Below are 13,267 nucleotides of genomic sequence, written 5' to 3'. Positions count from 1 at the left end.
TAGGACATTCTGAACAATTTAGATAGAGTAACCAACAAGATGCTCACCAGTTCCATCCAGTTTTTGTTTATAGATGATATCTTTGGCTGTGTCAGAGAAGAAGATAGCATCGTCCTCAGCACTAAAATCCACCCCAACAAAGTAGGAAGGTGATCCAGTGACGGGCAGGATGATGTCTTCCTGAGAAGAGAGGTTAAAGGGAATCCCTCTCACGGCCAGCTGGCTGGAGAACAACAGGAACTGCCTCACAGCTGAAGACAGAAAATCAGAAGACCATATGAAAGAAGATATAAGAGATATTCAGCCCCACAAAAAAATCATACAAAAGAAAGAATCAATTAAGATAAAAACAATGTTGATTGCTGTACAGGTGAGTTTTGGGTGAGTCTTTACATCTTTAAGTAATAAATAAACCAGGAAACATACAAAGACTTGTTGAAAAACAAATCATCACAATTATAATAGAAATGTTCTCTTACCAAAACATCGCTTGCCGTCAGCATGTAGGTCGTAGCCCATGCGACATTTGCAGCGGTAACCCAGTCCTCCATTGTCACTCCTATGACTCAGGACACAGATCTGCTCACATCCACCTCTGTCTCCACTACAAGGGTTTGGCACTGAAAACAAAAAACAAAACAATCTCAGTTATATGAAATGATTTATGGAGATTTTTCTAATATTTATTGCTGCTCCTTCAGAAACACTTGTAGTTACACAACAGAAAATCTTGGAAAATTTACATCATACTGTAGAATGAACAGTGAGTACTGTGAACTGCGTCAGGACCACTTTGGAGAGGAGAAATGTGGCTCACTTACCATGTGGCTGTTTCAGCTGATGTATGACTGCTACTCCGTGTGGAGTCTGAGATGTACTGTAAACAACTTGAGGACTGCCGTCAGTGAACTTGTTGGCTTTCATCACGGCCATCTTGGTCCAGTCCGTGAAATAGACATTGTGCTCAAACAGACTGATGCCAAATGGGTGTGGGACCGCAGCACCTCCATGGACCACTGTTTTTCTACCACAGAAATGTTAAGAATATTGATTTATTAGAATATAAATGCATCGACTTGTTTACCCCATTTTAATGTTTCTGTTGTTCTAATGTTTCTAATGTTCTGAACTAAAATTCTGCGTTATTTACACATTTTGTGTTAATCAGAATATCAATGCCAAATCTTTGCAGAATAAGTGTCTGTTTATGAGTTGTAAGAGATCACTAACAATCTTTTAGAAGGAGCAGACATTAAGAATTGTTAAATTGAGCAATATGTTAATGGAATCTGGCAGGCAGTGAGACAGGCAGTCACTGAACTCAAACTCCAGAGTATGTATTTTCGGATAATATAATAAACATAAACATGCAAAGCCTAGTCAACTAATGGCTTGAACTAATGGCTATTAGTCAACTAGGAAACTCGTCAGTCAGGTGTAGCCCAAATATTTGAGGAATAACACACAACATATTTACCTATGAAGGCCATCATATGTGGCAGTTTCAATGTAGTCATAGCGACTGTCGACCCAGTAGATGCGTTTGGCCTCGATGTCCAGTGTGATACCTGCAGGCCAGCCCAGTTTACTCCCAATGATCCCATAACGGTTGGTGCCATCCATGAAGGCCCGCTCCAGGCCTGGCTGTCCATTTAGGGCCTCCCAATCTGAGAAGAACATATACCTGTGAAAGGAGGTTAAACGGTTAATCTGCCAGTGGGATCATTACACGAGGACTGCCATGTACAGCTGGGATAACAGAACATTACGTGTATTCACTCAAGAAAAAATATATAGGAGACTTCCCTCTTGTTAATTAAGTCTTGCATCCACAGCACTGTGTCGCAAAGTGGGTGGCTGTACATTAATTTACGATAAGCAACCACCTGGCTCTCCTCCCCCCTTAAACTACACTATTGGATTACAAGGAGGGTCATCACTTACATTGCTCCTCACTAATCCACCCAGGGCAATCTGCTAATCTCACACACACCCCCCATTATTCCATGCCAATGGAGCATGACAGATACTGTATGTGGGGTTCAGGAACGGGTAGACAGATGACTGAATGGAGGCTGGGACATGTGCTTACCCGACAGTGGGGTCCACCGCTACTCCTCTAGGGTTTCCGAGGTTTTCAGTGATGAGTGTGACCCGGTTACTTCCATCAAAGTCCACCATGTCAATCCTGTTGACGCTGGCCTCCACCACATACAGTTTATTGTTCACCCAATCCACCGCCAAGTTCTCAGGGTAGTCAACTGATACATTTAAAACCACCTGCATGTCGGAACCGTCCATATCCACAGAAAACACCTGTACACAAAAGATGCCATTGTTGACAGGAAATTAGAAATAAATGAAATATATTGAAGGATAAATTGACCTTTTTTCAAGTGCACCTCAATATAATACCTACATGACTGTAGCTACATTGAAAGTGCTGGTCAAGGTAATTGTACCCCATTTTAAAACTGACCACAAAGACATACGGGTGAAAAAGGGGATTTATTACCTTGATATTAATGTAAGTAATGGTAGACAAAATCCATAGTCATGGCTCTGAGCATAAATTACTTTTAAATTTAGCTTTAGAAGGCTTTGGGCTTCACTATTCTGAGACAAATCAAGTGGGCATCTTTCAAAATGACATTGTTTGAGTTGTTGATGCTTCCTCGGGCAGTGCTTCCTTGCTGAGCCACTGCAAAGGGAGAATAATGCAATCAGACTGAAAAGAGTGTAACTTTGGAAGATAGCCATTTGGATTTGTCTAACTTAGTCTGCTCATGGTAGCTCTGGATGAACTTTGAGGATGGACTAATTCTGTTTAGCTTTTCTTAATGCCTGCAACTGGGTTGGAGTCTCCCCTTAAAAAACAGATGAAACAATCCTGTGTTTACGTTTGCACAGGAAAAGTTGAGAAGTAAGTTAGCCAGTTAAAAAGAAGCAGAAGATTTTTATTTAGCTAATTTCAGTGGAATCACTACTGTTTTGCCTGCAGAGGCCTCAAAAGCAGCAAAATATGCAAGTTCCTTGTATTAGCTTTAAATTTAAATTGAGGATCACTTTGTGACCAGAATGACCAGGAAAAACAATTACAGTGAACAAAAACTACATCTCTGTACATATGGGTATGTGAGTACTGTTGTAAGACAGACTTGAAAGAATGTCAACCTATCCTTTCAGAAAAAAATGATTTAAGAGTAGCCTATGACTGTCAAAGACTGTTGCATGTTACCTTTATGGATGAATGTACAGTTAACAATAAGAAACAAATCATAGAAAGTAGAAAGTAGAAAGGACACACAGAGAAATTATTTGTTTCTTTTGTTCAGTGATTCTGTCTTGTTTCATTTCTGTGAAGCCTGTAAAGTGGTTTTCTGAACCTCCCGCTCTACTGATACTATGATGGCACAAGTTTCTCAGACTGGAAACCTTGGCACCATGCAGCTGGTGTGGGGGGTACTGCTCTTAGCAGCTCTGCTTCTTTTGAAACAAGATCCAGATGACTAAAAAGCAGGATTTTCAACTGACCTGTTTAAAGAGAAACAGAAGATGAGGAAATAGCCTGGTAGTTTAACCTTTCCGGTTGCATTCACATGCCCTGTTTGTGCTTTCCCTACTTCTAATCTGACATTCTGCCATGGAGGTGGCTGATATACACAGATGCCCAGTCACAGATATGTCCCTGCCTTTCAGCCCAGTGGCTGCAGTTCAATCCAGTGAGGAGTCAAAGCATAGGCTGAAAAAAAACCTTCTAGCTGGCCAAAGAATGCATATAGATGGATGGTGCCACTGAAAACAAATACAGCATGATTACCTCCAACAAGATTGAGTTACAAAAATTGCACCCTGGTATGTGAACATCATACCAGCCTATCAGACAGGTTTCAAGATTAGGCCATTTGGATTCCATTCCACATCTACTTCCCTTCATTATGACCCAGCCGCAAAGGAGCCAACAGCTATCCCATTATTATAGTATCAATGTTGCTGATAGTTTAAAGGATAACTGAAAGAATTCCATACTGGCCAGTTCCAGTCTAACTTCAGTATTTCCTCCAACAAGTAACTGGTCTGCTCCCTATAAACTCTTACCCATGCATAACAAATATGGACATATGCATTGTAGTAAACAGAAGGGCTGGGCAATATATCAATATTTTATCAGTATCGTGATGTAAGACTAGATATCATCTTAGTTATATCGTGATATGGCATAAATGTTGTCTTTTCCTGGTGTTAAAGGCTACACTGCAGTGGAGAGATGCGATTTTCTGAACTTATCAAACTGTCCTAGCCGTTCTATATTTGTTTATAGCCACATTAATAATGACTATTTATCCAAAATCTCACTGTGCTAATAAGTTTTTGAAAGCACCAATAGTAGGGCTGCCAAATAATTGCAATATTATCCAAATCGCAATATGGCCAAGTGCAATGGAAAAATGTGTCATAAAACACCTTTATAATTAAGTATTGTAGTGCAGCAGATGTGAAAAACATGTTTATTTGGTGCAGAGTCCAACAATTGTCACATCATCAACAATTTTCTTTTTTTCCCAACAATATTTTATTGCATTTTACTGTTGTAGATGTTTAAGGTTGTGTTAATTTTAACTATTATATACTGCTGCGTTGTTTAATCTACACCAGTTGGTATTTTATTTTAGAGAAAATATGTATATCTAAATAAACCATATCACCCAGCCCTTTTAAATAAGTAAAATATCAGTGGAAATGGGAAAAGCCCACCTTATTCTGAATGGTATCAGTCCAGAAGATCCTTTGGAGATGATAATGGAAGTCAACTCCCACTGCAACCCCTCTGTTCTGTGAATGAACCAAAGTTCGCAGACTGTTGCCATGGATGTCACCTATTAACAGGTCTCTGCCATTGGAAAATATCAAGGAAGGCACTCCAGCTGCAAAGGTAAAAAAAATACAACAGGTTAAAAAATACAGAGTGGAAGTTATCAGTGGAAATTTACAGAATGTAGCCCATTAATTCAGATCCCTGACTCAGACTAATGAAGGTAGAGTACTTTCTAGCCACTATCATTACACACTCTTTTCACTCAAGCTAAAGGCAGAGAGGTCAGCCTCTCAGTCAACACTCTTTCTATGTTCCACAAAGGCAAGAGACTAACTAAAACAACATTCAGTACGCAACAATGCACCAGAAAGAGGCGCAGACGCTCAGTAAAGCAGCCACGGCGGTTGGCAAACAGGAAAGGGGGCTATGCTAATGGGGCTCATTTGGATGGATCATTCACACATTCGCAATTGGAGCATACTATATGTAAGATAATCCGTTTAAACAGGGAGGAAATGACACTCACTTGAGATGTCTGCCCTGCAGTGTCTGTGCTGCTCCAGGACGTAGCCCTCTCGACAGCTGCAGCGATGGGAGCCTATGCGGTCCTCACACAGCTGGTCACACACTCCCCACATCGAACAGTCGTCGAAGTCTTCACCATGGAATCAAAAGCACAGCAGATGAGGATTCACATTGATTTGTTTTGTTTCAGTCAAAATTACACTTGTAGGACAACAACAAAAAGCTATAATGATGTGTGAATTAACAAAGCAAAACTTAATTTATTTTAAATTTAAGTGAGTCCAAACTGTGCTGTATTTTTGAGTAAAATAAAAAAAGCACATATTATGTGTATTTGTGGCTCTTGCAAACCTGATTTGAGTTGCATAGACTCTGGCAAGAATAAGAATTGTGCGTGTTTAAAAGTTAATGGGATTGTTTGGATTGTTTTAAGTGGGGTTATATGAGGTACTTATCAATGGCCAATGTATTACCTACAGTAGATGGTGGTCAATATGCCACCAGTTTGGAGAAGCAGCAGGAGTACTGGTGTAGGGAGCTAAGCAATGTAGTGCCGGGAACAGCATCAGCAGCAAAACATATTTTAGCCATCTAAAAAGTAAAGTCTGTATCAGTTTAAATGTATGCTACATTTAGAATATTTTCACCTCTTTACCTTGGGGTTAGCCAGTCCTTTCCAATGGGAAACCACCTTTATATAAGGCAAATATTGCTCTCTCTCAACCAGACTCCACAGGTAAAATCAGTCAGGAGGAAGACCAGCAACTCCAAGCATCCATGAGGTGACTATGGAGTCTGGTTGCTTTGGAGAGAGTGATATTTGGCATGTATATTTTTTCTGAACAAGTTGTCTGATAGCAAGGTAAAGCAGTGAAAATATTCTAAATTTAGCGTACGCTTAAAATTATTTTTTTCAGTTCAGCTGTACCTTTCTTAGGTGGCTAAAATACGATTTCTTGGCTAACCCTGTCCACAGCAGCACATTGCTTAGTTTCCAGCTGGCACTCCTCTCTGCTTCTCCAAACTAGGGATCTACATCTTGGCATCTATGATAGGTAATAAACTGATGGATAACTACCCTTTAAGATCTTATCTGGGTTGAGTTTTTTCTTAGTACTTCTGGTGTCCTGTGATTTAGTATCTACGTTGCTAACAGAATGATGTCCTGCTCTTACAAAAAAAAATCTGATCTGACCAGAAAAAGGGACAAGGTTTCCAGCCTAGCTACTGCTTACCTCATTTACTGAGCCAGCTTATCCTTGCAATTGTCTATATGTAGAAAGAATCTCAATCATTGGGGAAGAATGATGTAAAGTCAATGAAGGATATCTACCTATACATGAGCGACTGTTATTCCTGCTGACAATGTATCCAGAAGGACAAGAACAGGTCCCTCCATCAGGGGAAGCATGACAACGATGCTCACAGCTCAGAGAGGCACATCTCCAGATACCTAATCAACAGAGAAATCAGATTGCTGAATGACTACACTTCAACAGAACAGTGTCTGTGATGTTAGATGTCCTAGTGTGTACTTGACACTAGCTGTGTTGGTACTAACTGCAGTTGCGCCCAGCAGTGGTGTTAGTTTCATCCTCTCCGTCTGGACAGTGAGCTGTCCCATCACACAGCTGATCCATGGGGATACACAAGCCAGAGGACGGACAGGCCCATTCTCCTGGGTAACACTCCCGCTGCACATTATCTGCAAACAAAACAAGTTCAGCATCTTTGTTTGTGCAGGCTTACACATAGGAAAGGGAAAAGAAAATCATAAAACAAGACAGCAGAGAGTTTTACATGTCTTGGACTGTTAAGAATTAAAAGATATTCAGTGTTTGACATACATATTAAGGACAGGAAGCCTTGGCTCCACAGGAATGTGGAGCTGATCTTAAGAAAATTGTGACTAGGACTTCATTGTCAGGGAAATTACTGTCACTTTAAATCGATGCAGGGGAGTGGAGCTTTGAGGGGGTCACATGGGGGCTCAGAGGGCTTCTGCAGCCCATCCTCTAAAAACACACACTCTTCACAGCCGTGTGGAGGAATTCTAAAGCCCTTTGGGGGGCTGCGCGATCTTGTGCCACAAAGAGGCATTTGAATAACACACTTAAAGGAGCACAGGCATAGCGTCTTGCTAGCCCAAACCAACCATGGAGACTGGAGATGAATCAGGTTCACACAGAGAGCCTGAGCTCCCAGCTCCCAATCTAGTGCTCCCTGACCAGCCAAATGTCTAACATTTCTAGTCCGAACAGCAAATATTAGCTGGATATATGGCAACTCATTTTCAAATAGTGTTTCCATACCACAGCCTTTTTCGTCTGCATTGTCCTCACAGTCATCCTCTCCATCACAAACCCAGACTTGGTGGATGCAGCGGCCGCTGGGGCAGGTGAAATAGTTTCCTCTACATGTAGGATATGCTGCAGATAAAGTGGACAATATTAACACACAGAAAACAGCAGGGTTTCAAGTACATCTGTCAGAAATTAGGAATCATAAATGCTCACAGTGTGATAACAATGGGCGATTGGATAAATATATTGGCTATAGGCGATTGGCCATCATCCATTGGCTTTTGTTTTGTTGTGTTTTTGGCGACTTTGGTCCTTTTATTTTGCTAATTTAATGGTCTGCAGAGTGAGAGCTGCTACTTGGCGACACTTTCTCTGTCATTTACACAATATACACCCACCAGCGGACAAGTGAGAGGAAAACAGCCTGTAGAGCCAGAACATTTTCACATCATCAGTGATTAAGGATTTATTTCGACCAACCCAGAGTTGATGATTGTTGAAACAGTGGAAGGACTGATGGTTTGGGTGGTATTATTTTGTTTTTCTGTCAGCTTTGAATGAATGAGTTAACAAGCCAATTGTAAGTGCATCTTAGAGAGCAAGACACTTGGATTCAGAAGCTATATGTAGAGCTCAACAAGAGGGATTGCCCGCATGCCCAAGGCAAATAAAATACTTTGTTAAGCTAATAAATGCAGCAACTTACTGGGCAAATGATAAAAAATGATTACATTTTTAGTCTATTTTTATTATTGACTAATATTTCAATAATTTTTGACACTAAAATGGCAACAAATGCTGTTTTCAGCCTCTCAAATATGAAGATTTCCTGCTTTTCTGTTTTATATCATATTAAACTGAATGTCTTTGGTTTTTGGACTGACAAAACAACGCATTTAAAGACATCATCTTGGACTTAAAACTGATGGATATTTCCCAGTATTTTCTGGGGTAATTTCTGGTTGAGGGGCCAATGGTGGCTGGTTAGAACATTTTAATGTATCGCCCAACCCTACGGTGTGATCTGATTAAAAGAGAAGAGAGGGCAGAAGAACAGAGGCTACATACTGCAGTTTAGCTCATCACTTCGGTCGCCACAGTCATCATCATGGTCACAGACGTAGCGTTGAGGAACACACACCCCGTTATGACATGGGAACAGGCCCGCATTGCAGTGCTGTGCTAAAGAAAACACAACACAAAAAGACAAAAAAGATCTTCTTGGTGATGATGTCATGCTACAAATGGTGTTACTTTTTTGGAAGGCTCCAAAAAAAGGCTCAGTTTATCACTAAATTGGCTTCTTACTGCAGTTAGCTTCATCAGAGCCATCACGGCAGTCAAGTATGTGGTCACATCGCTGCGTCCGGTTGTAGCAGGCCCCATTAGCACACCTCAGCTGTGAACACTCCGGGTAATCTGAAAGATTAAATCATCATCTGTGCAACACTGTGCATTCAAAGCCATCTGACAACTGTGTTCTTTTCAGCTTTTAAAATGTGAAAAGCTCGGTGAATGGGAAGGATAAGTGACTAAAATTTTACGCCACCACCATAACAACAGCAGCCTCCACAGCATTCTTTATGCAATTGTGAGATTACCACAGTGTGTAGCGCTGTGAGTCTACCATGTCGGCACAATAATGGCATAGCAGCTGAACTTCAGCTTGACTAATCCACCAAGGAATCTGCAATCAACCTCTGACAACAAGAAGCATATTGTGGCCCATTCTGTCAGTCAGCAAGCCTCTTAATCTTAACAAATTGATTAAAATGCCACAGGAGCCTGAGATAAAAAAAAAAAAAAGGAAACAACCCTGGAGAAGACTTACGGCAGTCTCTCTCATCAGACCCATCTGAGCAGTCCGCCAGACGGTCACATCGGTATTCTCCTGGGATGCATGCCCCGTTACTACAGCTGAACTGGCCACTGGTGCACGTCCTTCCAGCTGGGGACAGGGTTAAAGGTTTTATTTACATAGTTCTTACACACACTTAAAATTGTATTTACTTTTACTGTAAATATACTGTAGGTACTGAACAATCATTTCATTGTTCAAACCCATCAACCACCTTCATTAATATTAATTAATAATTATTTAATTTAATATTTAATTTAACCTAATGGTTCAGCCATATAAATGACATCCTGGTTTTGAATAATTCAACTCAAATATGTGTGACACACAGGAGGTCCAATGAAGCACTGAACCAATCAGATACTGTATTTAGTATCTGATTGGTTCAGTTCAGATTGATGAAAATTATTTTGAAAGATAACTGGATCATTTGTTTTGCATGAAAACTTTATATAAACATACATGAACAATTTCTGACAACATAAAGATGTACTTACGGCAGTGTTGCCTCTCATCTGAGCCATCCTCACAGTCTTCCTCATCATCACACACCCACACATCAGGGATACACTCGCCGTCACTCAAACACTGGAAATGACTGTCATCACATGTTACCTGAGCTGTGGGAATACACACAGATCATTTTATTATTTTCAACAGTTGACTGTAATCCTTTATGTCATTATGAATTTTGTAATCCTTTATGTGTACATCGTACATGCGTGTACATGTACAGTACTGAAGTGCAACTTTGAGTTACTTTACTTCAGTGTTTTAATCTCATGGTACTACATACTTCTGCTCTGCTAAATATGAGGAAAATATTGTACTTCATACTGAACTAAATTTTACAGCACTTAAGTTGCAGATAGGACTTGACATACAAAACATATAATAGGATTGCAAAATATGTTGGATGCACTGTCATAGATTAAACTAATGAGGAGCACTTTTATATTTCATACTTTAAGATAAGATAATACTTCATTAGTCCCATAACATAGAAATTTGCTTGTTTCTGATAATTCTTAACTTTTTAAGTAACATTGAGTGTTTTTCCACCACCAAATATATGCCAACCCTCTCAGGTAGACCTACAGAGTGATATAATGAGTAACTCACGGCAGTCGTGTTCATCAGAGTCATCCACACAGTCTGATGTGCCATCACAGTGCCAGTCACCTGGTATACATCGGCCTGTCCCACAGCGGAACTGCCCCAACTCACATCCTGCACACAGTTAGAATTGTACATAATTCAGAGTTTTCAAGCTTTTTGCTCATGCTATTAATGCTATTCACCCCTACTGTTTTCCATCAAGGCTTTTTACATTATTACTATTATTATGAGGGCTGCATGATATGGAAAAAAAATATATTGCAATTATTTTGACAGATACATCAATTGCAATATGGCTCACGATTAGTGGAATGACAATTTTTGCACTGCACTTGTCATTTTCACTGGAAAAAAAAATTACAAGCATGATGTGACATTTGCTGGGGTCTGTCCAAAACAAACATGTTTTCTTTCTTCTGGAGAACAAGCTTTGTAGCCCAGGGCATCTCTGCAGCACTACAGCACTTCATTATAATGCTTTATCCTTTATATAAAAAAAAAAAAGATAATATTTAATTAATTGTGCAGTTCTAATTATTATCACTTAATTTTGTCCAAAACTTGTCATCTCATCTATCCAGTGTCCTTAAGGCAAGGGGGAAAGCTTTAAAAAAGTGGTCATAAAAAAGAGAATTGATGAATTATTAAATACTATATATTTAACACAAACATAAAAGCATATGGGTGTAGGGATGCCTTCCACTGATGAAGCATGTTGTTAACAACATTGACAAGCCTTGGAGACAAGCGTGCCAGCCATCCCCCCCAACAGTTACACAACCTTCACCGCACTCATCCTGAGCCTCCTTTTGATGTTCTTCACTGAGTGGCATCTGTAGAGATAAGGTACCACCACTCTACCTTCCCTGACGTTTTCCAGGAAAGATTGATTCAGGCAGCATAGTTCAGTGGCAGAGCACTCCATCAGACCCGTCCAAATAGGAATGTGCAATTCTGATTGTCTCTCTGACAGCCTGATTTATGGTGTATGCTGTTCTTGTCCGGTCTGAAATGTAATTGGGATAAATAGTGGTACTGGGTGGTACCACAACGATTTCTACCCAAATTCTTTGTGAGAAGAACTGTGAGGTGGTGATTGGTGGTGCACGCTTGGGGTTGGTGGTCTATCTCTGTCCAGCCTTATCCAGCAAAACATTCTTCCTTCTTGATCAAATAACTTCCTACACTTACAAAATATTGGAGTTATCCCATAGCTATAGCTCCACAGTTACTATATCCACTATAATGGCTTGAAGTTTCTCATTACAAGGAAGTATACAGACAAGCAGTGAAATAAAATGTTATACCAACATGTGTGTTTACCTGAGCAAAGAATGTCAGGTCTTATAGGGAGAGATGAAACAGTCTGAAAATTTCATATCATGATTATGGTGACCAAAATTATCACAGTTATTATTCTCATTGTGGCACTGTTAAAACACAGGACTTAACAAAGTTTGCCCACTTGCACAGGGCAAGAAAAATGTCATGTCCAGCAAGTAAATCTGGCAACTTGCTTGCCCCACTGGGCAGTGGTAGACAAGAATTAAACTATTAAAATATTTTGATAATTGATTAATCATTAAAGTGATATTTCATGCAAAAGTGCCAAAGATGTTGTTTTCAGCATGGAGATATCCTCCTTTTCTTAATTTATTATCATATTAAACTGAATATCTTTGGCTTTTAGACTGACTAAGATATTCAAATACATCACCTTGAATTTTGAAAAACTGGGATGGACATTTTTGATATTTTATATATATTTGCCTGACCAGGCAAAGATAAAAAAGACATTAACGCTGAACCCTGAAATGTTCGGAAAATGTTCAAAACGTGCTGATAAACGCACTTATATCACTTCAGCAAGATTTATATTGAAATCTCTCAGTGATAATAAAATTACGTCATACCCTTTGCAATGCAGAAAAACAAACCCACATTGCTGTCTGGGAGACTATTACTACGTTTGGTTGATGCTGGACAGTATTTACTGTGCTCATTATTACAATAATCAAAATTTGAAATGGTAACAAAATCTGAGATTTTATTGCACTTTATCATGAAACTGATTATCATTTCATCCCTTCTTTTAGGTAAACTAAGAGGAATGAATTACCTACAAACCAACAGCCCACTGGATTGATAAACACTGTGTAAATGACACTGTTATTTTGATATTTAGAGACTGAGGTTAATCATCTCCTTTATGTAGAGTTCTTTTTTAGAGATGGATGTCTTCTACAACAGTTGTTAATTAGCCAGCAAACCACCCAACTGTTTTACGATCCACCCAGCCCAACAAACTGCATATTTAACTCCTTCAGCTGCTATCCAGGAGGCAAGCCTTTTTCCTGCTCAGTTTACTAATGATAAAATTGCTCACAATCTGCTCAAAGGGAGCCTTTGTTGCAAGGCAGTGATCCCAAAAGTTTCAGCATTATCTATAGTATGGCAGCAGAGTGTTGCATACAGTATACAAATGTGGAAGAGATGTGCTCTATTTAACAAAAATTCAATATTCTCCTTGACAATTAAGGTCAAATTCAAAACAATTAAATACTGAAAATCCAGACATCACTATTGTCTTTACACAACTTCAAAGTTTAAAAAATAGATAAACAATTGTCTTATTAAAATGAGGAA

General features: G+C 39.5%; 1 protein-coding gene across 2 annotated transcripts in view; it reads right to left on the bottom strand.

Moving 5' to 3' along the window:
• Positions 1–13,267, bottom strand: part of lrp2a (low density lipoprotein receptor-related protein 2a) — a 68,932-nt gene that overhangs the window by 51,052 nt on the left and 4,613 nt on the right. For both annotated transcript variants that reach the window (XM_084725185.1, XM_084725186.1), the window contains exons 2-16: positions 10,625–10,732; positions 10,000–10,122; positions 9,476–9,592; positions 8,953–9,063; positions 8,713–8,826; positions 7,654–7,770; positions 6,903–7,046; positions 6,675–6,794; positions 5,343–5,471; positions 4,756–4,925; positions 2,093–2,316; positions 1,478–1,684; positions 822–1,024; positions 480–620; positions 48–251 (exon numbers count right to left, since the gene is read on the bottom strand). In XM_084725185.1, the coding sequence (XP_084581311.1) occupies positions 48–251; positions 480–620; positions 822–1,024; positions 1,478–1,684; positions 2,093–2,316; positions 4,756–4,925; positions 5,343–5,471; positions 6,675–6,794; positions 6,903–7,046; positions 7,654–7,770; positions 8,713–8,826; positions 8,953–9,063; positions 9,476–9,592; positions 10,000–10,122; positions 10,625–10,732 (2,232 nt within the window). The remainder of the gene's footprint in view (positions 1–47; positions 252–479; positions 621–821; positions 1,025–1,477; positions 1,685–2,092; positions 2,317–4,755; positions 4,926–5,342; positions 5,472–6,674; positions 6,795–6,902; positions 7,047–7,653; positions 7,771–8,712; positions 8,827–8,952; positions 9,064–9,475; positions 9,593–9,999; positions 10,123–10,624; positions 10,733–13,267) is intronic.

Source organism: Lutjanus erythropterus, chromosome 8 (genome assembly GCF_056507025.1).
Source record: "Lutjanus erythropterus isolate fLutEry1 chromosome 8, fLutEry1.hap2, whole genome shotgun sequence".
NCBI classification, from domain to species: domain Eukaryota; kingdom Metazoa; phylum Chordata; class Actinopteri; order Lutjaniformes; family Lutjanidae; genus Lutjanus; species Lutjanus erythropterus.
This window is presented reverse-complemented; position numbering and strand designations above follow the sequence as displayed.